Here is a 26,690-nt window from a genome sequence, read left to right as displayed (position 1 = left end):
ATATATATATATATATATATATATATATATATATATATATATCATTGTTGGTTAGTGAACTTAGATGACGTGACTCAAAAAAGTCTTATTAATAACTCTATGATGCAAGTGAATCATGTAGGTTTTAATTTTCTGTCGTTGGAAGCATTGACTCGTTGATAAAAGGTTGTGGCACGGAAAAGAATTTATTTTAAGTATTGATGTTGGTACATACAGTGTTAGATATATGGCAACATAAAGTTTACTGACACTAGGGACCATGTGAAGGATACCATATTCGTATAACACAACTAGTCAGAAAGTTTATGGTCTTTTTAAGCACCGGTTGAACGGTGTTCAAACTGCAGCGTTTGAGGATTACGATCAAATTGTATTAATTCAGGACTAATAAGGACGAAAAAATAAAGTTTATAAAGAATCCAAAAAATGTGTAATCCAAAACCAATTTAAAGTTCGAAATGAACAGTTCAGAAGTTTATACCTCTTAAGCTGGTGATCGGAATTCTTAAAATTATATGCCTAGTGTTTCTTATAATGTGTGTCAATTTTGATCCAGACGTTGACATACATTGCAGTGTAACATATTTTCTAGCCTTTAGAATGACGTTATATGTACTAATTCCGTCATGCTGCTACTCTTCTAAAAATGTACGTGATGAGCGCGTATTTGGACGAATATGAGGATAAAATATAATTCAAAAACTTCCTTGTGCATTTACTCACATTACAATTCACGCCACAATTAAAGTAAGACCACATACGCAAGATTTCGGGTTTTAACTTTATATAAAAATCAGCAATTTCGTGCAAGACGTTCACGTCAACACAGGATATGGTGCAAAAAGAAGCAAAAGAGACCTGGTTGGATCTCCGGATTTTCGAGAGCTGCTAAGAGCTACCCACCCCCTTGATTGAGAATGGGTAGTCTTACATTTTGCACATTTTCTGGATATGCTGGTTTAAGTATCTCCCCAGTCATCAAGTCGTGAACAGATTAATGAAAGCACTGTTATTTCTATATTTGTCATTGTAACAGGAAGGAAATAAATTCTATCTGTCGCGGTCGGGAAACAAACTCGGCTCTTTTGTCTTAGAGTCGAGTGCACATACCACCTACCACTAGACAAAAAATTCGGACCAGCAGTTCTGGCTAGTGTGTGGCCGAATACATATAGACTGATACACTATTAATTGATTGTTCAATTGATGTAGAAAATAATCGTATCGAACTCGAGAAAAATCTTTTTTAATTTGTGGTTACCGTTAACCACCTTGTACGATTTAATTGGCTTTTGCAAGTATTATATTAGATCTACAGTCTTGTGGAAGATCACAAGGATATTTTATAATTTGAAAGCAAAATGGTGTTCCTAATTAATTCACACACACTGCAAACTATATAACTTCAGTACAGACCATTGCGTGCGCTATCTGCCACTGATTGTAGTATGCTAAATTTATAATGCATAATACCTTCGTTCCTCCGTCTGTCATAAACAAATCAGTCAACAACAATTCCATCTAAGATGGTATAGCTATTTGGTTTAAAAAGAGCTTTGCTTCTGCCGCATTTGATGATGTATATTTCACAGCAATGTAACTGAATAGTTCCATCCTTGCTTCCGTCATAGCAATTCACCTCAAGTGAACGTCACATGATTGCGTTTAGCATCATGTGGACTTCGTATCAAAGGACACAAAAAAAGTACATAGTACAATTATGATATCTGGACTTAGCTTTGGTTTACAAACTAATAAAGTTTCCGATGGTTTAAAGTTGCATAGTGTAATTGTAGTGTAATGATTTGTCGGATTAAGGAACGTTGTTGTGGGGTTTAATGCCATTTTCCAGCGCAAGACAGGCCATACATTGCGGCCAGTATAAATGGTGCAGGAAGAACCCGGGAAAACCACCAAAATGACCAGCGACACATGAGAAGCTACTGGCAAGCTTTCTCACGTACCCACATTTGTCAAGCCCGAGACTCGAACACACGCAGACAAAGGTGAAATAGCAATGATCCGTAACGGTGAGCGTTTCAAACCACTCGGCCGCTCAGGGCCCGAATTAAAGAACGTATTTCCTTGTAGTATTATGAATTTATAGCATAATGGTAGGTAATGGCTTGCTTTATTAAAGTAAATCGTTTAGAAGCATATATGCTAATACACGTAACAAGTATGGCGAATATGTATTATTATTTTACCTGTTTGTCAGCAATTTTGATTGTTTTCTTATTGAACTTCTAATGTTTTTGTTGAGATGTAGTGCCACTGTGAGTAGATGCATACAAATCAAGATCACCATTCATTTGTTTTAGGTCAGATTCACCAAACCTGTTTCTTCAGTCTGTCATTCAAGCAGTCAAGAATGTCTTATATGTTGTTAAGTAATTATGCAATTTGTCTCTTTAATTCTTCCATGGTTTTATCATAATGTAGAAACTATACAATTAGTCTCTTTAATTAGTCCATGGTTTGATAATAGTCTAGTTTATTTGCATCACATCATCTGGATCTGACCAATTAAACAGACAAGTGTTTCCTTCAAATGCTGGACTGTCAGCTATTTGCTCATCTAAAAGTAGTTATTCCTTTTAAACACATTGTTATGTGATTATTTGATAACTATATCATTCAAGAGTAACATATGTTTGAACTGTTACCTTTTATTTTGCATCGTGATTCGAGAATCCTCAGTTTCGGTTTAATTTCTGAAATGTTGTTGTCTCTCCGGTACGTAAGTGGGTTTTTTTTACATTACAAAGATTAGCCAAAGAATAATTTTTAACGTCTGACAAATAAGTAGTTTTTTTTTTATTTCTAAACTCTAATCCAATGTTTATTTATTACATAAGTTTTAAAACCTTTAAGTGTGAACATACCAGCTATAAAAACTGTGCATAAACCTTCTATTGGTTTTGAAGGAAAAAAAACATGTACTGCTGACTGTGTAATCACAAATTTTAATGCAGCAAAACATCGTGAAGACTCATATCAGGATTGTTGTTTCATCCATAAAACGTCAAACAGCCATTTACTATATACATTCATTAGCAGGTATTATCGCTCAAACAAAATGAAATTACATCTATTAACTTTACATAAAGTTCAGCATCACACAAATCTGATGGATTTGGTGCACGGTTGAAATTGTCAAGTATAATATATCATGGCTAAGTCTAGTCACCAAACTGCCACAACCCAGACTTTACTATCTGCATATTAGTCAACATAATATTTTGTATCTGTCTTTGATTATTCATCCTCAGTATGCTAGCCTTGTCATTTTGGTCTCATCAGTTGAAACTGTAATATATACATTTTAATTTGTTTCGTAGATTTGTCATGGTTTTATTATTTTTTAAACGTCCTTTTTGTCTTTGGTTATATCTATTAAATCATTCATCTTCTCCAACTGTAACAGTGTATTGATTTTAACTGCAGTCTTTGTTTAAGTCTGAGAATTTAGTGCGTAACTCATTACTTGCGTTTGTATCTTTTGGTTGTTTTGTTGAATTTCATATTTCAGATCTGGAGTGTCTAAAATATTCATCTTAAGTGCTCCACTGGTTTTAAATATTTTTCGACTTCGACGTTAGGCGCATCTGCTGATATTTCTCCTACTGTTTGTATGTTTTGAATAGCGTTAACGCATTGTGCTAAATCAATATGTAATCAAATCGTTTATTCCGTTTATTTTTTACTTGTTAGATGTTATTTCTGGAAATTCCATTCCGTTCGATAGCTGTTAAGATTTTGCCAAAATGTTCTCTACACGTCTTTCTCTTTCAAATTATTGTTCCTCAAAGAGAAACTTATTTTGATATCATGACATCTTGGTATTAACCAAATAGTAACTACATTAACCAATTCAACATGACTACGTATATTTGCAGTGGATTATTTTTTTCAAGTAGTCAATATTTTCTTCAATGCCGAAAAGTAAGCCTAAGTCACTTGGACCTCTAAGAAATATTGCTGCTACTTTTGTACTATGTAAAAGTGAAACTAAAAACATATTACAGACATGCCATGACAACCAATAATTGTCCAGATACATCAATAATAACAATACTTTTGAATAGCTTCACGCATTATGCTAACTCATTATATAGTCAAATAATTTATTCCGTTCATTGTCGTACTTCTTAAATGTTATTTTTGCAAATGCTACTTCGTTCGACAGCTGTCAACATTTTGCCAAACTGTTCTCTCCACGTCTTTGTCTTTCAAATTCTTGTTCCTCTAAGAAATCTTGCTGCTACGTTTGTACTATATAAAGTTGATATTAAAAACATATTACAGACATGCCATGAAAATCGATAACTTTCCAGATGCATCAATAATCGCAATACTTATCCTGCTCATGATACCTCTTAATAATTATTAGTCAACACTATTAAAATTTTATCAAAAGCGACGCCGTTGGGGAATAAAAAAATCAAAATCAAAAGACCCCAAACGTTTAAAGGTGTGGAGACACTGGTAAACACGCTTAATATCCATTAGAGACCTTTTTGTGTTATTCGCCAGATCTTGAAAAATGTACGGGTTTTTAGGTTCAGAAACCCTCAATTTGTATCACAATCAATATATGCATGTATAGTGCCCTGTTAACTGAATGTTAAGAATTCGGAATTATAGATCGTTATGTTCTCTTTGTAAATGTTCCTTGAAGTGTTTTTAACGTTTGAATCGTGCTTTGGACATTCAGCAAAAACATGTAGGTTTTGTAGACCATTTGTAGTCATTCCCTCCATGACTTTTCATGTATACCGATAGGTTGTAAAAACTATTATGTATTAAAATAGACCTTGTTCCATTCTTGGCGATGTTGTAATATAACATTAGACGAGAGTCATTTTGATTTCAGAAAAACTGTAATGATTAAGAGCAAACATTATTCCCAGGAATAAAATAGATAGGTTACCAGTTCCTTTATCAATCGGATTAGTAAAATGATAGTTTTTCAGGTAGACCGTCAATTTTAATATAAATATCCATTTATTGCCATTAGTGATTTTCTGATTTGTCATGAAAGGATCTTAGAAGTAGCATTTAAATATCGTACTCTTACAGTCTTCTTTTTCAGCTTCTAACTCTACACGTAGGTTTGTATTGGATATCTTGTTTATAGCAAGTTCTGTTAAAGGTTTTAGATGGGATGGAGATAAACCTAACCAAAGTAAACACCATCATTGTCTGGAACAATTTGAAGTGTAAGAAGCTATTGTTTAGTGTTACTGACCAGATTGTTCCTTTCTGACCTGAAAATATTATCTTACTTAACAAGTGGGTTAATTAATTGCATCTTGGATCAGACACGTAAAAAGCGTTAAAGCGGAATTAACGTTCTAAAAAACGAAACGTGCTCTGCACGTATTACGAAGATACAATCGCATTAGCAGGCTTGATGGTTGGAAGAAAATCATTATCTTAGTCCATTTCTTTGCATATTTTGTATTAAGTGTTTCTTTCATCTAGCATTGAAACACGTGTATATGATATCTTTAGCTGGTTTGGAAAGACAGAAGTCCAGACCATACTGGTAAATTAATTGTTTCTTTAGCCGTGAGGTGTGAAGCTTGTTTCATAACAGTTTACTTTGGTGACTGTTTTAACAGTATTTTGTAACGGATGATTTAATGGTGTGTTATAACTGTGAATGTTTAACATGTTTAAAAGGAAAGATGCACATATACGGGTGTAGCTGGTATTTCTCCTTTGAATGAAATAACGTTGCATTAATGGGAATTTTGTCACCTTTAATTTTGATTCGAAGCTCATAGACTAGCTTGTAATATTTTACATTGTATTTATTTGTTTTAGATTTTACTGATGTAGTGAGAATAAATTTCATATTTTTGAATGTTATTTTGTACTATTCTTCTGCATTTCACTGTATGATCTAGATAGGATGTGATAGATGTCTCCTCATGCTTTAAATGTTCACTATTATGTCATTTACCTGTCATGTTTTTGAGTGTGCTTTCGTTTATACTACGATTTTATGATCAAGTTAAATTCACATACCAAACATATTGGAGCTACTTCATTTTCATTTTCTAGCACGTTTTTGGTATACATCTGTCAAATTCTAGAAACTCACTATATTTTCAACAACGAAAACATTTATACTCTAATAATGCTATGCATTTTCTCCTCTTCTGTCGTCTCTAATGGAAAAGTCTTTGACGCATAGTTGCCGCAGAAGAGGTGTGATTTTGGTACATAATTTGCTAAATGCGATAAAATTTTCTGTCAGTGCCAAGCTCTTCAATGAATTAGCGTATCCTTTCGATTCAAATAGTACATAATTGTAGCGTCATCCTGTTGATAAAATACCTACTGTTACTAGTCTTAGTTTGAATATTTCTTCTCGACAGAGTTAATAAGAAGTTGCCTTAAAACATTATTTTATTCTTGTACACATATTTACATTTTTAGTCGTTGCGAATGTATCGGAGTCATATCTTTTGAGTATAGACATAGTTCTCAATGGAGAGTTCCGATTTTGAACGATAAGCTCCGCCCACTTAGTTACTGTTGCTGTGGCTCACAAGCTGTCATGAACATGGCGGATTCAGTAGCATCAGCAACAGACTCATTCGAAACCTCGTTATGCACCCGTTACATTTATATCTACAATTAATAATTGCATTACGTTTAGTTAAACGGATATGACAGTTAAATAAATAAATAAACAAACACTTTACACCAAGTTGCCTGAGTGATTGAAGGAACTGCTGTACGTTCTTAATACCGCGGTAACATGTCTCCTCAGTTAGAGGGATGAAGGAAATAATAATGACACATCAAAATAAGCAACAACATGCACGTTTGACCTTTGCTGTCTAATTTGTGTGACTCGTTTTAATTTACTACAGCGATATTATTACATGTTGCAGGTGTTTTAAAATCAGTCATTTGTAAGAGATTGTTTTATTTGAATGAAAAGGAAAAAAATATATATCCATGGCAGGATATAGTTGATTTATAGTCCCAAGCGTAATAAAGACAAAATAAACATTTGATTACAGTTTGAACTCTTCATAAATTGAAAATATTTTTTGAAAATCTTCCATGTTAAACACAGTATTCAAAATAACTAAATTTAAATTTTGAAATAATTCATATCAAAATCAAACTCTGTAATTATATATATGAATAGGATTAGGGACAATCCGGATTTAAAGTTTAGGTTGGTGTTTTGTCAACTGGACACCCGTTAGAAGTCATTGCTCAAGTTTGAAAATTTTAATAAAATCAGCACTAATGAAGGACGATCCAGGATTCCGATATTCCAAATTTAATTGTTAAAAGAAAAACAAACCAAGAGAATAATAGTACAAAGATAAACAAAACGTGCACACAATGTTTCTGTATTGCATGTAATATTATGGCTCCAATAAGATACACAATTTGAACATAAACATATAATTAGCATAACATCGTATTCAACATTTTCACAAGCACAATAAATGTTATTTATTTTGAGAATTCTTTTAAAAAATATGCTTTCTGAATCCATTCATTATAATAGCAGTCTGCATATCATGTATGCCAATTACAACGGAAAACCATTTTTCTGATAAATATTCAGAGATTTTCGGCGTAATCTTTCCCATTCCTCGAAAATGTAATACAAGAGTAATCAAGCGTGTTCTCATGTTTGTGAGTAAATATGGTGGATAGCAACGCGTAACTACGCAGTGAAATCAATACCTACTTTTGACTGGTCAATGTGCCCAGTTTGATTGACATATCGGAACTATCTTTTAGCTTTTAAACCATCTACAAATCTTGTACCTTTGAGTTTTGCAAAATATTTCCACTCTTTCATTTTCTGTAGCATAATTCCGTATTATGTTCTTTATGGTTATGTTAAACCTGTCCCTTACAAATTCTTTTTGTTCAGGGTAAATATACGTGTTTTCAATCTTTTCGTGGTCTAATAACTTAACTGTTTCCTTTTGCAAAACTAAATTTCTTCATTAAACTGTATTTCTCCAGGCATTAGTTTTTTTAATATTTCCTCAAAAGCATTTTTTACATGATCTCATTTTCTCTTTTCAGCCCAAGCATATTTTGAGAGAACACGTACCACGAGTACATGTAATTATATCCGTCATCGTATTTTCCATATGCTTAAATGTTCAGAATATTTGCACGTCACTGATCATGCAGCCTACTGGCACATACTTGTCTGCATGAATATTAATGTACTCGCTTGTTTGCGTAATATCTGAATATACTATTTAGTTAACTTTTATTTAAATTGTAGATATGTGCCAAGAGTTGATTGATACTGCTGTAAGCAAAGGGACTGAAAGGATCGTATCAAGGATGTATTCAATAATGCTTTTTTGCCAGTAAATTAAAACATAATGAAAAATCCAGAGAGTATATACTGCATGATAATTGTCTTGAGGTATCATCAACAACCGAACAGGACTAAAACAGGTACTTTTATCTTCAACAAGTTGCAACGTTTTTTCAGCCCTTTCAAACATACGAATGATTCGCTATAAAAGATGCCGCTTGTTTTTGAAGACTCTAGTGCATCTACTTAGTACACTGAGTCACCATGTGTTGAATCTAATCTGACAATGTCCTCTACCGATTCAATATATAATCTTGCTGAATTATTTGCATATTGACCTAGTAAAATTTACTAGATCTTCATGATGTATGCACTGTAAGTTCAATACAATTAATGTATTTAACTACATACAATATGTAATTTATTCCTTTCTTATACGGCATTGTTTTAGCCGTTTGCTGTGATGTGTGATGCCATTTATTTCAATGTTATCGCCAAAGAAAGTAACATGTAAATCTGGGTGTTTTCTAATGTATTGCCGCATATATTTATTGAGATTACAAATAATTACAAATACACTTTTATTCTCTTGTACATTATTTTGTAACGCAACTAGATTTGAACACACGTTAAACAATCTACACCTGTAAACAGATGGGCATTACATAATGGTACAAACATTGTTCCTTTCGTCTTACACCCATTTAATATTTACATCATCTCTTAGAAAGTCAAGGAATTTAATACAATGCTGATTTGTTGCATAATTTATTATGTGTGAAAAAATCAAATTAGTGATAGCGAAGTAGCAATGTCGCACAACCCAACTGTTCAGCTACTCTTCTAATCGTAATGTTTGGTCTCATTGCACTTGAGTCAGTTCAATTATTAGCAAGTATAAATTGAAGTGGCCAAACCCTGAATGTAGCTGATTAATAATATTTATTATCATTACTGTTTCTTCTCAGGCTAAAATCAGGCATAAATTGCGTCTAACGTGAGATTTACCTCGACATCGGCTAGTTTAGGTTACGTGCCAGTGGCTTTGTTCTCTAAATCTTTTGCCGTTAAGCCAGTATAACTGATTGCATTCGATCATGTGTTTGTCAAATCTGCATTGATACTTAGAAATGGTATGATGCTCTCTTTACTGAGAAGAATATATTTTTATTACAATTTCGGTTGAAACTAACAATAAAGGAACTATTTATAGCTAGTTCTGCTATCAACGTAAGTTTCCAGGAATTCAAAGATACACTAGTCTCAGCGAGCCTTATTTCATCATTAATTTTAAAGGAATGAAGAAGAAAGCTAAATGCATATCCTCAATTTCAGCCAGACTGTTCATTATTACAACTAGTTCTAAGACACTGTTGAACACATAAACTGATGCTGACGTGTCTGAGAGATGTCCTCTTTAAGGTCCATTGGATGGAAGAGATGTCTTGCATCAATTACTTCAATAATGTCTAACCTCTAATGGCCTAATGATATATGAGCATTTCCAATTCGTACGAGATATCAGGGTATTGTCTGTCGGAGACGAATGATAAGATCGTAAAGAAAATACAAGCAGTCTAAAGTTATTGCCTGTCTACAAGATCAAATTTGATGTTATGTGCGTAATGATATAGGGGGATACTTTATGATGTGTTCTCTATTTGGTTTTGTTAACGCTTTGATATATCTCACTTTACGTAAAAAATGTTGATTTCTAATGTCTTGTGGGTCCTTATAGCGTCCCACCTTAACTTGTTACAGGTCTAATGACATGTAAACAGAAGAGTCACACACCAAACTTTGAATTCCACTATAAAGTTTTAAGTCGGGGTGAAATGAGTGTATTTCGGAAATTAAATTTTGTATCATGTTAAAAATAAAAGCATGTTGATAAGAAAAGAATGTTTAGGCACATTTATAAAATATTTTGATTTGTTAATACTCTTGTCGATTCGTTTGGATATATCATCTTCACCCAAGTATAGCTTTCAGTTATTTCAAGAGTTAAAACAAACACTTACTGGCTTCAGAAGGATAATATGGACCAGGATTCCATATTGATATACATTTTATCTTCTGTCTAACGTTTTATTAATAAATGTTATAAAGAATGTTTACGTTTTTAAGATTTATGAGAAACCTAAAGTGTGCAATTGACCATAAAAACTCAGTTAGTTCATAACAATGGCCAATAATTCTATACCGACATTGACCATAACAAATCAAGCAGTTCATGTTGATAACGAATATTTCCATGTCGAAATTGAAAAACATGTCTATACAAAGATAGAACCAATCACTTCATCAAATGTGTAAACTATTTTTAAAATCTTTTTATGCAAGATACTTTGTATTGTTTGGTGCTCAAATCGTCGTGATTTTAAAGGGATACATGACAGGGTAAGGGTCATTTACATGTTACCATACACAATATTTTACAAATGCGAATACCGTTTTTATGTAACGGATGAATTGGTTTATGTACACGCAACCTAGAACAGCGTAGACCCACATCAGAATTAACCAAATGCAACAAACAGCGTAGATATAGATCTGCCTTCGCATTGTACAACAAACAGCGTAGATATAGATCTGCCTTCGCATTGTACGACAAACAGCGTAGATATAGATCTGCCTTCGCATTGTACAACAAACAGCGTAGATATAGATCTGCCTTCGCATTGTACAACAAACAGCGTAGATATAGATTTGCCTTCGCATCGTACAACAAGCAGCGTAGCTGTAGATCTGCCCTCGCATTGTACAACAAGTAGCGTAGATATAGATCTACCTTCACAACAAAAAACACAGAGCGTAGTTACAGATCTTCCTCCGTACAATGCTGATTTATCTGCGCATTTTACAGCAAACAGCCAAGACGCATATATGCCTTGATATAACAAAATAAACAGCATAGACTGTGAGTTATATGTACATCTTACACCAAACTGCCTAGATCCATATCTCTCTTCAAATAACAAAATAAACAGCATAGACTGTGATTTATATGTACATCTTACACCAAACTGCCTAGATCCATATCTCTCTTCAAATAACAAAATAAACATCATAGACTGTAATTTATATGTACATCTTACACCAAACTGCCTAGACCCATAGCTCCCTTCAAATAACAAAATAAACAGCTTCGACTGCGATTTATCTTAGTATGTCATGACTACAAGTGTAAGTTTATACATTTCGCAAATAATAGTATCTAAAGGTAAATAAAATATCATTGGTAGGAAAAATGGAACTTATGCAATAGTTTGAAGCTTTCAATTCATACCAGGTTCTTGCTCTGTAAAGCGGGTTGGATTTTGTCTTAACCATATCCAGCAAATGTATTATTTAAATACACAAATTACGCGTGATGTCTAACAGTTTCCATGGCGCCACATGTTATGGACATTTCAGCTCCTGTAAGCTCTATTTACATCATAAACTGTCAAATGACAATAAAAGCATGATTTACTAAGCAAATTTTTGCATTAAGCTGATTTGTTGCAACGTTTCTCTTCAAAGATTCAGACATGCAAAGGTAATTCAGCCAAAGGATGTTGTTGAATAAATGTATTAGGGATAACTAAAGTACTTCCATGGTCACAAAGGTTTCTATTTCTTGTACAACCAATATCGGAGAATTTAAGTTTGCGCAGATCATATGCGTTCTCCCTATGTCTCTGTTCCTTTTAACCTGATGAAATTCGACTTTTAACAACCGGGGAAGGGGGCGGGAAGGCATTTGCTCATTTGTTGTTGACGATCTTGCTCACACAATCCTCGCAAGTGACATTAAACTGAAAAAGCACTCTGTTCTATTAGCATTTTTACACTAATTAGACACATGCTTGAGTACAGCAAACAGTACATTCTTTTGTTTGGTGTCATATTTATAGTTGCTATGGTATTTCAATTTCTATCATCATGTCAAGAATCTACACAACTCACACGATGAGATGCAATACCCAACTCAGGCCGAGGATATGGAACTTTTTCATGAATACAACCAAATTTTGTTGTCGGAACTTCATTGATTCTTTTGATTTCCATTGTATAGAACCTGCTAAAGTGGTTTGTAGCCTTGTTTAGTCCCGACTTCGAGCTTTAGCTTTCAAAAATTTTAAACGCCCCAAACTATAAATTAAACATACCACGTGCAATACTTTGAGATTTCAACGTTCTACTTTATTTCTTTATTTTAGTTGGTAATCTTTTCATAACCTCAACTTTCTAGGTAGTATGCATGATGATTGGGTAATACAATATAGTGGTTGATATGTAAATAAAAATAAACACAATGTAGATCATTTATGTTAAGTAAAATGATAAAAGTTTCTATTCCAATGCTCTAAAACCATACTTCGCTTCTTCTGTTAAGTAGGTTAAAAGCATATGGGCAGTGTATCATAAAATTGTGCGCGCGTTTATGTGTGTGTGTGTGTGTGTTTGTGAGAGAGAGAGAGAGAGAGAGAGAGAGAGAGAGAGAAGTGGCGGATGAACGTAGAATGGTCCTGGCGCATGGAATTTAGTAAGGAATAGAAATTAAGCGGAACCATGAACCAATAAGGTAATTACAATATTTTAATATCATTATAGTTAATTTAAGTCATTATTTTGTTTTAATAACATTACTACCGACGATAAAACTCTCTTTCTTTCTCTCTCTCTTCCCCTTTGGTCGGTTTAACTTTAAAACTCTCTCTCTCTCTCTCTCTCTCTCTCTCTCTTTAATCAATAATAATTGATTTTTAGAACAATATAATAGGTTTAAGAAACAACAACTTCAATAAAGCATTAAATACATTACATTATGTGTGCATTGTAACCAAGAAATTTACCGTATAATGTTGACAGTCTATTATAACTTTGTATCATTGATTATATAACCAATGTAGATAATTCCGAAGGAAAGTGTACACATAGCGTAACGACTAACACTAAGTTATTTGCAATTCATTCACTTTGTTTTTTATATATATTTTATTCAGATAAAATTATATTTTGGAAAATTGAATGCTTGTAGGGTTTATCTTTATATATATATATATTAAAACTAGTTACTAATAACGCAGTATTAATTAGTATCATGAGTGTGCCCGCTTAACATAAATTATACTCTGTGTCACTCTCTGACAGTTTCTTGGTCATTGTGTCTCTTCCGGAATAGTTGCGAGACAAATACAGTTATCTAAGTAGAAATAAGATAGGTGTTTAAATAAATCTGAAGCGGAATCACAGTAGAATAAATGATGACAACATACTTCATACTGATTACAATTCACATTCGTAAGTGAACAAGGGTTATAATTTCGGTTGTTTTGATTTTGTACCCTATCCAAAAGATATTGTCGTACATTAAATCCTGTGATATCATTCGGTAACATTCTGACGACTGATGCTATTTCCAATAGATCAAATAATTCATATGAAGTTGGTGTTGAGCGTGGCTAAACAAGTTGCTTTGGAAATTAGAATGATAGTATAAGGTTTAACAATATACCGTATGAAAAGTATCGATTGCCTTCACAACGTGGTGATACTGTTGCCGTTAACTTAAGATTATTTTAATTACTATAATAAAACTTTTTCGCGAAATAGCTTGTGAAGTGCTTGCATTTCATAGTCTTATTCATGCTGGGTATGATACTGGTTAGAACAAATGGTAGTTCAGGTCGAATTTGAAGTGTACTGTGTAATAGCTCGTGCTCCGTCTTGCCGAATTGTGAATAATAGTGTTAAAAAGAGGTGCGAGTATGGATTATTGTGTATGTATTATTGTGTTATTATGTTAGCAAATTTGGGAGTATGGATTATTGTGTTATTATTGTAGCAAACATGGGAATATTGATTATTGTGTCATTATTGTAGTAAATTTGGGAGTGTGGATTATTTATTTTATTATAGTAAATTTGGGAGTATGGATTATTTTTCTATTATTCTATTATTGTAGTAAACTTGGGAGTGGGGATTTTTCTGTTAATTTTGTTTTAAATTCAGACAGAAGTTTTCATAAAATCACAGTGCTTCAAATTTGCTGATTGCCTAATCTCAAGTCGAACATTAGTAAGCAAACTTAATCGCAACTCTGGCTTGAATGTATAAAAACTTAATTGCAACTCTGGCTTGAATGTATAAAAACATAATTCAGCTCTGGCTTGAACGTATACAAACTTAATTGCAACTCTGGTGTGAATGTATAAAAAACTTAATTCAGCTCTAGATTGAACGTATCCGAACTTAATTGCAACTCTGGGGTGAATGTATACAAACCTAATTCCAACTCTGGAGATAACATAAGTTTAGTCGCTGTCTTATTATTTCAGCGACTGGTATTCATGTTGAACTAATATCAGTTAACTTAGCTGCAAACATAGTGAGCTCACATTAGAAGGGCTTGACATCTATTGCGTATGATTCACGTACTGTCTTTAGATCCCTATTATTGTTTGGAAGGAACAATGCTAATTAGTACAATCGTTTAATATTTGAATTCGAAAATATTACTTACCTCATAGTCCGTAATTTGTGGAGAAAGAACTGAACATTTCAAGCTAACATAGATGCTATATTTGATTTTGAGACTAAACAGTTGAAATGTCAATGACTTATGGAAGCTCACATAGATATCTACAAATAAAACATATTTCCATTTGCTTTGTTTGGTTGAAACCAATATCAAAGGATCTAGTACTAATATAACTGAGAGCAAAAGCAGAAAACTGTGTCCTTTCTGAACTACATACCTCTTGTTTAAATAGCTATTACAATATGACAGGAAAACTAGCTCGTGTTTGCCAGTTTGAAAATGGATTCAGCACCTCATAAGGTTCAGACTAGGCCGCTTCAAATAAAAAATAATATAAGCTCGTTTCCCTCTTCATGTTTACATTTATGTGGAATAGAGTTAAACTGGAATAAATAAATTGGGCTTAAATGCCTGAAGAAGGAATCCACAATTACTGATGCTAAATGTAACAATTGTTTTGTCTTGTACTCCTAGATAAGTGCCAGTAATAGAGAAGATTCGCTACCAAACTCCTTGAGAACAAAGATTTTAATAGTCTGAAGAAATTGCCAGTTTAATAAAATACTATATCCGGGACACATTCTTAATTGGACTGTTGTTACAGATGTGGCACATATTTCAATGCTGGTTTACTGTTGTAGTCACTAATTAGAATTCTAACCACTTTCTACCTCGTACTATATGCATCGTAACGAGAATTAACCTTGAACGTTTATTGATTTTCCTTGCATCGTGTATATAAACATCCACAACCCAAACATCATGTATATTCTGTAATACAAGTACTTTAGTGTTCTGTTTTTGATATAGTTGGTGCAAACATTCTACTTAACTTTATTCCCTTAGGAAGGGAATTGGTGGATTCATTCCAGGTTTTACGCGGTGCACTAACATTATATATATATATATATATATATATATATATATATATATATATATATATATATATATATATATATATATATATAGTAATTAATGTTCAGATGAAAGCTTTATAATAATAGCGACAAATTTAGATCGTGGGTATGATAGATGCCTTAGCATGTCATACAACACATTGCTGCACGTCGTAGCATATGGCCGTTTGTTTGACGACTGTGTGTCTGTTTAATAAATTGCTTTAATGAGTCCTTAATTGTTAGAATTAACTTTCTTCCACCATATACGCGTTATCATTAATATATCTACCTATTAATGCTATTTTGTTTACATCAAAGTGAAATATTTGACAATTTTTATATCAATTTAAAATATCACTTTTCTGTACGTAAATTTCAAAGAACATAAACGCAGAGATTTCTACGTTTGTATGAAAGGTCTTCTTTACGGCGACAGAAGATCTGATTCCACAAACAGAGATCTATGAAACAAAACTGAAAAAGTCTTAAACAGCAAGCTCTAACTCAGAGTAAGGTTACTCGTTTGTATAAACTTTATTATAAAATCCCGCTAATGAACCTGCCTTTCTAGCAGGGCGACATGACTGAAAAATGTAACATATGAAGATTATTTTTTACAGATTAAAATATGAATTAGTTCTAGATCTGTAATATTCATCTTCGGAGAGGACAAATTAGTTGACAGTAAAGTAAAGTTGTGAATAATGCGCATTGTCCTGCATGTCGTAAAAAATAAAACCGACGCGTATACACAAATAAAATCACAAGCAACAGTAGCATTTCCACACCACCGTGGTTTTAAAGAGTCCTTCCTTTTTAAAATCTAGTCACCGTTATTGGAATATATTGATTGGGATTCTTGCAAATCGGTAAAGATAAGCTATATTTTACCTGGTGAACCTACATATTGTTATTTTGTCAATGTTGTTTGAAAGTTTCGACGGGCATTCGTACTGCTGATAGACTCCACAATCGAGTCATTTTCGTCGTTGCCAACGTCATTCGGCCATTGGTGAATAACATTCGTCCTTCCAGATTTAACTTTCAAACGAATCTTATTCCAGCTGAGGATGAGTGATTGAGATCTCGAAATGCAAGTGTGTTTAAATATATTAGCGGACGTGCTGCAATTGCTGCATATAAACGCTCATCGAACGACCGTTACATATCGTTGACAATTTTGTACTAAAATTTACAGTACGATCTTTGCTTATTGATAACATTTGTGTATTATATTTTACCACACAATCGTTACTTATTGCTGACCTTTTCTGGTGTAATGTAAAGCTTGCAGCAGAGAAAAGGCTTAATTTAAAGAACGTTTTATCTCTGCAGCTAACAAAAATTTTCTATAGAGCTATGAATAAGTTTGCTGTTAATCGGTGGCGAAATAACGAGACCAAAAATTTAAAATCGCATAATATTTATACTCAGTGATGTAACACTGTCAGTCTGCTCTTCCGAATAAGTAATGTGAAGCACAAATATGTACAGGATTTCTACAAATATCAGTGTACATAATTTCTATAAATACCAATGTATGGTATTTCTAGAAATGCCAATGTATATTATTTCAAAAAAATGACAATGTACAGAGGGATACGTCTGTATTGTAACCATTGAAATAGTGCCAGCTGACAAAAATCGTTGGTATGGATTCCAAATATTTGTGTCAGATTTTAAGGTTGTTTTCTCTTCTTATCATTCTTTGCCCTTTATTGCTAACACATAACAGATTCAATGCAAAATGGAAATGGATAAAGAGTATTGTCTACTCAGGACCACAATATATTGTTTAGTTAGGGCCTCAAACAGGTGTCTACAATAAGCGAAACCAATCAAATATCTCACTCAAAGATCAATATAAACTCCAGATGGCAATATAGTTAATATGGCAATATAGGAAATGTGGAAATTTATAAAAATAGACGGTTGCAATTTGACGCAGCGCATCGAATACCACATGATATTTGTCATATTTGCATCGTGTATTGACGTTACAAAGCAGAAACAAATTTTAATGCACATTTTAGTATCTCTAAGGATACAAAATATTGATCAGGATCAATGATAATTTTACAATCGTGTGGTAACTTATTCCGTGCGGCAATGGCTGTAGAAACTCAAACCCAGCAACTAACTGCACATGGTGTAAAAATGTAGCAGTCCTCAAAGATCATCTTGGTTAATACATCAATGTCAGTTAGGTTTCATCTATAGTGTAATAAGTTGGTGCGTCATTAAGGTTTCCAATGAGTGTGCCGTGCCCTTTGACCTCCATACAGTACTGAAAAAGAGTTGTCGTAAGAAGTAGTAATATTGGTAAGACAACTAATTTCCAAGAATGAAAAATGTAGCCTCGTTTGTATCATTCTCAAAACACATTAATGTTCGTAAGAGAATTCATAACATTTTATTTGAAACTTTACGTGCTTTCTGCTGATATTTTGATTACATAATTTTTCATCATATGATCATTGCTAGCAATGAATATTTTTATATTAAATTTATGTCATTTTACACTCACGAGCTTAAGCTAGATATAATTTCCAGAGGCACCCCACCCACTCTAGTGTCCTTGATCCATATTGATAGGTTATTGTAGATGAGTATTGAGGACTAATGTGCCTGCAATTATCTGGCATAGAAGACTGAAGCTTATCGGGGCATTGCGTGTCACAGATCGAGGTCCTAATATTGCTCAATATTTATTTAAGAACTTATTTTACTACATAGTGTTCAACAATAATGAAATTAATGTTCTACATATATTAAAATAACAAATGTGGAAGAAGTAAATAGTTCACAATGTTCAACGTTACATCTATGTATCTGTGAATGAAACTTTATTACCATTTATAAATAATCCAATTAAAATGTTATTTAAATACTTTACAGAGACTTATTGATCTTAGTGAAGTTCACATTCACCATTTCCATGTAAGGAAAATATTTGCCTTTTCCCCATCGAGCGGTTTACTCTTAACGTCAGCATCCACAGCAGTAGGACACAATGTTACATGTAACATTGGTTAATTGGCTTTATCACTTGACTAAAAGTATCCACCTCGTAATTATTTCTAAAGATAATAGTTTTCTTAATCCTTCATAGCTATTAAGGTGAGTACATACAGTGATATACAAAGTTAAAGCTCTAGCGACCAAATATTATATCACACGCATGAGCCTGGATGTTTTAGTATACTATAAAGTTTTATTATTACAACGTATCACGCATTAAAATCACTTATTGCCTATGTGAACTCTCTAATGAGAGATTGAAATAACATGCATGCTCGATCGATTTCAGTGTCCGTATACAGAACGTTTGTGCTTATAGAAAAGAATTAATATATCGTTTCTCATCAATAAAACCAACACCATCCGTTGTTTCTTTTCAATTCTTATAATGTTAGATAAATATATGCATTTACGGTCAAAATGACCCTAGAGATCGCCAAACTGTACGACAGATAGGTGCCATATTTATTACCATCTTTAAGAAGAAAATTGCACCAGAAATTATTTCATAATAGGTTAAACATAGGACTTTTGTATTAAGCGAAATTACCACATGGTTGATTGATAGGGTTGAATATTTAAAGGATTTTGTTATGGAATTTTTCTATTTTTATTCTGTGAGCAGCATTTCCAATATTCAAAGTGGCAAATATCAACTGCAAATAGCCTGAACGTCAAAACCCTGCTTATTTTCCCGACGATCGGGTGAGAATAACAGACCAGCCGTGGTGCATGTTTTCAGTAACTACCAGGAAAAGAAATGCATATAACTTCAAAGGAGTGGGTACGCTTCGCTTAACACTTAGTGATACAGTATTTAAAAATTCACGAAGTAATTGCCAAGGGTAAAAGCTAAACTTTTATAAGAAAACAACTTTTCTTGGTATAACACACATTACCAGACTTTAATGCTGATATTTTTACAGAACATAATTTCACATGTAAATGCCGTTTCTGACATCGACTTTTCATCTGAGAACACGCTTTGCAAAATATTCATACAGACTTATATATCTAACTGTATAATTAGTATTTCTCCATTACTGTAATGAACACTTATCAATATTTCCTTTTCCAAATTAAAACGGTTACTTTCTTTCACTAAAAGCTGCCGTTATGCTGATTATTTGTTGTCAATAACGGCTTTTAGCTCTTTGGGATATTTTATGATAATTACTAATTTATTATGGTTAGACACCATTCCTACATGTAATGATGGCATTAGTGCAAACGACCCACATTTCAGCAAATACACACGAGTTATAAAGGGAAGGGATCTCAGTTGAGACCAGACATGCCTCAATACATCTTTGACGGGATCTATGAATAAATCTATGACTGGTTTCGGAGAGTACTTGCTTTTTAGGCAAAGCAATGAATGATGCATCATATATGATATGAATTGCATCATGTTATTCCTAGAAGTCATGTATAATGCAATCGTAACTAAGCTTAAATCATTCTGCTGAATAAATTAACCTTTATCAGCTCTCGAAATCATATAGTATCATGCTCTTCTTATCTGTCAGTGTTTGACTTTGCAAAGGGACACATTTCTGTTTAGCCAAAGGGAGTGGAGTGCCTAGTACTTGTGTGAACAATGCAGATAATTTCTGCACAAAACTGGAGTATAACCAATATGGTAAAGAAAGCCTATCACCTTTATTTTGGCTGCAAAATTGGAGATCAAGACTTGAGGTGGGCCCCACACATATGCTGCAACACTTGTGTAACCAATCTTTGCCGGTGGTTGAACAGGAAAAAGAAATGTATGCCTCTTGCATTGCCAATGATTTGGAGAGAGCCAATATATCACATCAGCAAGTGTCACTTCTGCATGGTGCCTCCAGTTGGGGAAGGTGTTTCAAAGACGAAAAAGTTGACCGAGCATTATCCAAACATTTCGCCAGGTACCCCATGGAGAAGGAATGCCAGTTCCTGATGCACCAGAATCATTCTAACTTGGGTCAGACGAGAAAGAGGATGAAACTTCTAGTTCTGAACCATCAATGTGATATGACCAATATTTTCCCTATCATCCTCCTCTGAACCACGCCTGATAACACAAGATGAACTGAATGCCCATGTCAGGGATTTGGAACTATCCAAGAGTAAGGCAGAGCTGTTGGGCTCCAGACTACGGCAGTGGAATCTCCTGCCAGTTGATGTCAGGGTTTTCATGTTCCATGACCGTCAAAAGGATCTTGTCCTATTCTTATTCATGGAAGGTGATCTAGTAGCCTGTAAGAATATCGATAGTCTGATGGCTGCCTTCAACATTGTTTATGATCCAGATTAGTGCAGACCGTTCATTGATTCATCGAAGACGAATATTAAATATGTATGAATGCCTAATAGCAATGTTTCGCCGTTAATTCCAGTTGGTCAGTGCAGTCCATATGAAAGAAACCTATGAAAACATGAAAAAATTTCGAGGTTCATCACCTATGACCAACATCAGCGGCGATTGGAAAGTTGTTGCTCTCTTGCCGGGTCTGCAAACTGGATACACAAAGTACTACTGTTTCTTTTTGCAAATGGGATATTTGTGAAAGAGATTCCCACTACAACAAGAGTGATTGGCCACTCCGACAGTCATTGGAGCCTGGGAGGAACAATCTTCGGCATCCACCATTTGTTGAATCAAGGAATATTTTGTTACCACCCTTGCACATCAAGCTTGGTCTGATGAAGAACTTTGTCAAGGCCATGGACACAACAAAAGCAGCTTTCAAGTACCTCCGTCGAAAATTTCCAAGGTTAAGTGAAGCTAAGATAAAGCAAGGTGTCTTTGTTGGTCCTCAGATTCGTGAACTTCGAGATGATGCATTTGACCGTGCACTGTGTGGCAAGGAAATGTGACAAGGAAAGGATTTCAGTTAGTGGCAACAAATGTTCTCTAACAAAACAAGACATACAACTACAGGGAGTTGGTGGAAAACCTCCTCAAGGCATATACAAGCCTTGGTCAACATGTCACTAAAGATACATTTTATGCACTCATCTAGACTGTTTTTCCACCGAACTGCGGAGCAGTGGGCGACGAGAACGGCGAGCGATTTCACCAGGACATTGCAACAATGGAAAATTTCTATCAGTGTAAATAGAGTCCATCAGTGCTTGCAGAGACTATTGCTAGACAGCGAAAAGAAATGCCTCATTTAATGAATACAAGAGAAAAAACAAGAAGCGCCGAGTAGACACTGAATAAGGACTAAATTATGTACTTATATATACCTAATAGGTTTTTGCCATTTGTCTCATAAAAAAGTTTTATTATATAACCTTTTTGCTGTTTTTAAAGTGTTACATAAACAGGACAGGTGAAATATTATCATGTAAAGCTACCATAAATACATGAAAAGACCTAGGTTTACAATTTTTGATTAAAACTCTACTCTCTCTCTCTCTCTGTATATATATATATATATATATATATATATATATATATATATATATACGCGTAAGATCTAAAAACTTATATAGTAGCAAATCAGTTTCTTTGTTGTCATATTTGAATTTAGCACATCAAAATCCATAATAAAAAACACATTTTACCTCTGAAGCAGACGACTTCTAAAATTTATAGACCAGTGTAATATTTCTGATGTGTATACAATATCTTGGTCAACTTATTCAAAATTAACCCAGTTTGAAAATGCCGTCGAGGTGATTTCAAACGTTTGTCATCGAAAGTTAGATAGGAAGAAGGAAATATCAAATCTTTGTGTGCCATGAAGATAGCAGGCATTCAGCTTGAAAGACTCATCGCATCCCAGCATTCTATCCAAAATGTTCAAAACAGCAATATTGACCCCGCTTCTTGCTTATACAGCATAAAAAAGAAAGAAACTGACAAGTACAATGAATAGATTGGACTTGGCTTTGGTCTTCATACTTTATAAGTTTGTTCTGGGTTAATATTGTTTGCGGTGTGTATGCGATACAGTAATGTGTTGGAGTGAGGTATTTAATTCTTCCTGGTTTATATTCTTGCCTGTGATGAGTTATGCACTTAAGCTAATTACACATAGGTAAAATGCTTGACTTTTAGGTAGTCTCAATTTTTCATGTTTTGCACTATTTTCTGGGTAGGAAGAAGCATAACGAGAAAATGCATTAACCTGGTTTTTTAAATAACAAATTACCAACAATTGTTGTTGACATCTTTCATTCAGCAAAGGAAGTTTCTTAGCTCTGTTGTCATTGAACGTCCCTACTTCTCTGTTGTTTAACTTCATCAGAATCAGACTAAAGAGAAGGTTTCTTCTCTAAATGTTTGACGGTTAGTTATTTGTCCTTACAATCATTGCCCCTTTTACAAATTTATTGCGCTGAAAATATCACAAGAAGTGTTTGCTCCTCATATCATTTATCGTCTGTAAGTTAAAGGCAGCAGAATCTAACACTTCTGTTAGTGTTTAATTTACCTCGGGCACAACTGCTTTTTGGCTTGTTGTTTTCAATTCAGTTTATTGTGCATCTTTTTATTATTGATATGCACGTGTATCTTCTCTACCTTGAAAAAGGAACATTTGTAGATAAATTTTAAGCAACACATGGGTCGTGTGCTTTTACAGCGATGTAAATAACAATGAATTCACTTGACGATCAATGCTGCTGTCTGATTTGAATGACATGTTGATGTCCAGCGTGTAAATTTGTAATCAGCAAAACGTGATGAAGCATAGTTTAATTCATAACTAATGTCCGGGCTTTTATCCAAAGCTTGTTTATTTTTAACAATACAAATTATTCTCTTACATTCACATCTGATTCAGTACGATTAGGTAGGGAAAAATCCTGAATTGGTACAAAGCGAATATCGTAAAGCCATATAAATCCAAACATTATTTGCCTGTATTCTCAAGCTCATGTTTTGTTATCGGCTTTATTTTCCTATGTGATAATTCATGTGATAATTCATGTGATAATTCTGTCAAAAAGCGCAATACCATATATACTACAGTTTTTATTGACGTTTGAATATCTCTACATTTTAGTTTATGGTGGGTTTAACTGCAGCAATTATAGGATTCGATTGGATGAATGCCTCTGTATATACGTTCAAGTTTTGTTCCCAATTAGTAAAATCTTTTCTCGTTCGTTTCATCCTTTTTAAATTCCTCTATACTAAATAGTACCACATTGCTATATCAGCATATTATGACGTATGTATTATGTAACCATGCAGTTATGTTGTCATCTAGCGGGTGCTTTGTTGTATACAAAATAAAGCAGATGAAAATATCTCAGATAAACATTGGTTCACAACGTAAAACTCCCTTACAATTGAAGACGAAATAATCAATCTATTTATCTGCATATTTATCAAAGTATTAATATAGTTTGATATTCATATTCCTACAGATAATGAAAACGTTAATTATTTAATTAGATGTTTAGAACATTAATAAAAGTCGTTATATCTGCTTCTGAGTAATTTGTATTAAGTAACATATATATATATATATATATATATATATATATATATATATATATATATATATATATATATATATATATATACATATATAGATATATAAGTCCATATATTTATTAGTAATATATATTTATATTTAAGTTCATATATTGATTAGTAATATATATTTGATACTAAAGTCCGTGTATTGATTAGTACTATATATCTGATACTAGAGTCTATGTATTGATTAGTACTATATTTTTGATACTAAAGTCCATGTATTGATTAGTAACATATATTCCATACTAATGCCCATGTATTGGTTTTAAAACATTTCTTGCGTAAGTCAAATTTTTAATTTTAAAAGAAAATATTGTCTGCATGTAAGCAATGCTTTACATATATGCATTGTTTCTCTTGTGGAGTCCAACCAAAATGTGTTCCGAAAATATGATAGTGAAATGCTCTAGTTGTGTTTATATAAACCCAGTGAGCTGGCGATGAAGATGAATGGGAGCTTAAAATCAACATTCTACAACAACAAAAAATAATTAAATTTGTTATTGATTGGACTATACAGGACCATATACTAAATATTTCTAAATAACAATAAAACGTAAAAGTATCTTATATTACCGGGACGTTTTAGTATTAATCGAAACTGAAACAATATAATCTTCTTACAAAGAACACACGAGAAACTTTAAGGAACATAATAACTATATCAATGCGAAGGCAAGCATGCATTTCGGTAATTTTAAATACATTACGATATACCTTTGTTCTCTAAACTTGCAGTTCATCTACATATCGTTGCATCAAATTTGGTTTGTTCAGAGTCTTAAGAAATTGATCAAAGTATCTATTGATTTATTTTCTTGTATGTAAAATGAAATTATATGTACAGCACTGATGCATTATTATCAAGAAAATGAAAAGTTTGCAAGCAGGGGTAAATATTTCACTTTGGGTGTGATCTTAATATTTCACGAACAACACAATGGGCATGTGTCTATGTAGCACCAAATTCGGGCGAACTTTCCTCCTTCAACTAACTTCCGTCGTTGCTACTTCATGAAACACATTTCTGCGAAATTGTAGAGAGAGAGAGAAAGGGTAAGGAGAGTAAAGAAACATGTCAAAGCACAGCACACAAGTCAGAGAAACTATCCGAGCACATAAGAGATCTATGGAACTTTTTTTTATGGCGGACGACTTCAGCAAATGACAATTACAAACACAAACTAAAAGACAAAATATCTATTCACAGACGGTTGTGTTACTGAGCCAATATCAAAAAATATAATTGTCATTTATCTTTTTGAAAAAAGCTACAAAAATTCCCCGAATACTTCGAGTTATTTATATTCTGAACAATCAAGTATTTTAATTTGGCAAGAACGCTCGTTTGCATTTAACATGACTGCAAACAGACTTTAGAACTTATCTAACTCGCATACATCGGTCACTTGAAGGGAAGTTAAATGCAAAAGATTGTTCTTTCAAATTGAAAGATCTGTTTGCCAGAATATAATCTTGGCCCAAGAAGACAAAAATAACTAAATAATATTTTTGTTGAGCTGGTGAGACTGCCTAATAATCCATTACTACACTGATTCACAAATATTGCGTAACAATGTGTGTGTATGTGTGTTTGTTTGTGTCTGTGAGAGAGAGAGAGAGAGAGAGAGAGAGAGAGAGAGAGAGATACCTTGCAAGCTTGATGTACATATAACAGCCAATACAACTGGTATGCACCAGACTGCGTTCATGTTGTACATGTATTTTATCAACAATGACAAATTCGGCACAAGTTTGTAAAATAGACGTGTAAACGTGTACGTCTCTTTCAGTTCATTTAATTGACGCAATAACACAATTTCCATCCATGGCTTACGAATATTCTCTTTAGCTTCATATCTATTTATATCCAGAAAAATTAAATTAGGTATCACATTAAATTCGCAGTTAAGAGTTTAAAGATTTCTGCGCATGTTCCTCTCACAGTTCGAATAATGTCGAAACATATCTTTTCCTCTTGCTGGAAAAATCAGAAGGTTGCGATGGCGCACGGTTGAAAGCGTATAGTACGAATTGTCTTGATACATTTACACGTTGTTATCGTCACGCCGAAAATCCATCACTTAATACAAATTGGCATGTATAGCCTTGGAGTCAGCAAGAAGAAGCATTAAACTCGTCAAGTAACAGGGCTGTTTGATAGAAGCAAACATGTTTCAAAGAAATAAGTAGAACCAATATTTTTGAGGCTATTGAATCTCATCTACTACTTCAACCATTTTTCAACTGTTGTACTTTGCCCTAATTATAGCCATCGTTAAGCTGTCATTTCTCTCAGATACACTATTCATTTGGAACTGTCTTTCTCTATGATACTCTTGTCGTCTTATAGGTGTTGCAAGGATTCACGAATATTTCTGTCTGAAAGCTAGTCAATACTGAATAGTGATTACTAGAACCCGAGCCTCA

The 26,690-nt window shown here is 33.5% G+C and overlaps 1 protein-coding gene across 1 annotated transcript in view; it reads right to left on the bottom strand.

The window, feature by feature from the left end:
* LOC149806070 (U-scoloptoxin(05)-Sm1a-like) overlaps positions 1 to 26,282 on the bottom strand; it is a 96,054-nt gene extending 69,772 nt beyond the window's left edge. The window contains exon 1 of the mRNA XM_089937284.1: positions 25,912 to 26,282. Within this exon, the coding sequence (XP_089793410.1) occupies positions 25,912 to 26,086 (175 nt within the window). The 5' untranslated portion in view covers positions 26,087 to 26,282. The remainder of the gene's footprint in view (positions 1 to 25,911) is intronic.
* Positions 26,283 to 26,690: the final 408 nt, after the last annotated feature.

Source organism: Sinohyriopsis cumingii, chromosome 2 (assembly GCF_028554795.1).
Source record: "Sinohyriopsis cumingii isolate HCF-2022 chromosome 2, ASM2855479v2, whole genome shotgun sequence".
Lineage (NCBI taxonomy): Eukaryota > Metazoa > Mollusca > Bivalvia > Unionida > Unionidae > Sinohyriopsis > Sinohyriopsis cumingii.
Note: the sequence above shows the minus strand (reverse complement) of the source record. Positions and strands in the feature narration are given on the sequence as shown.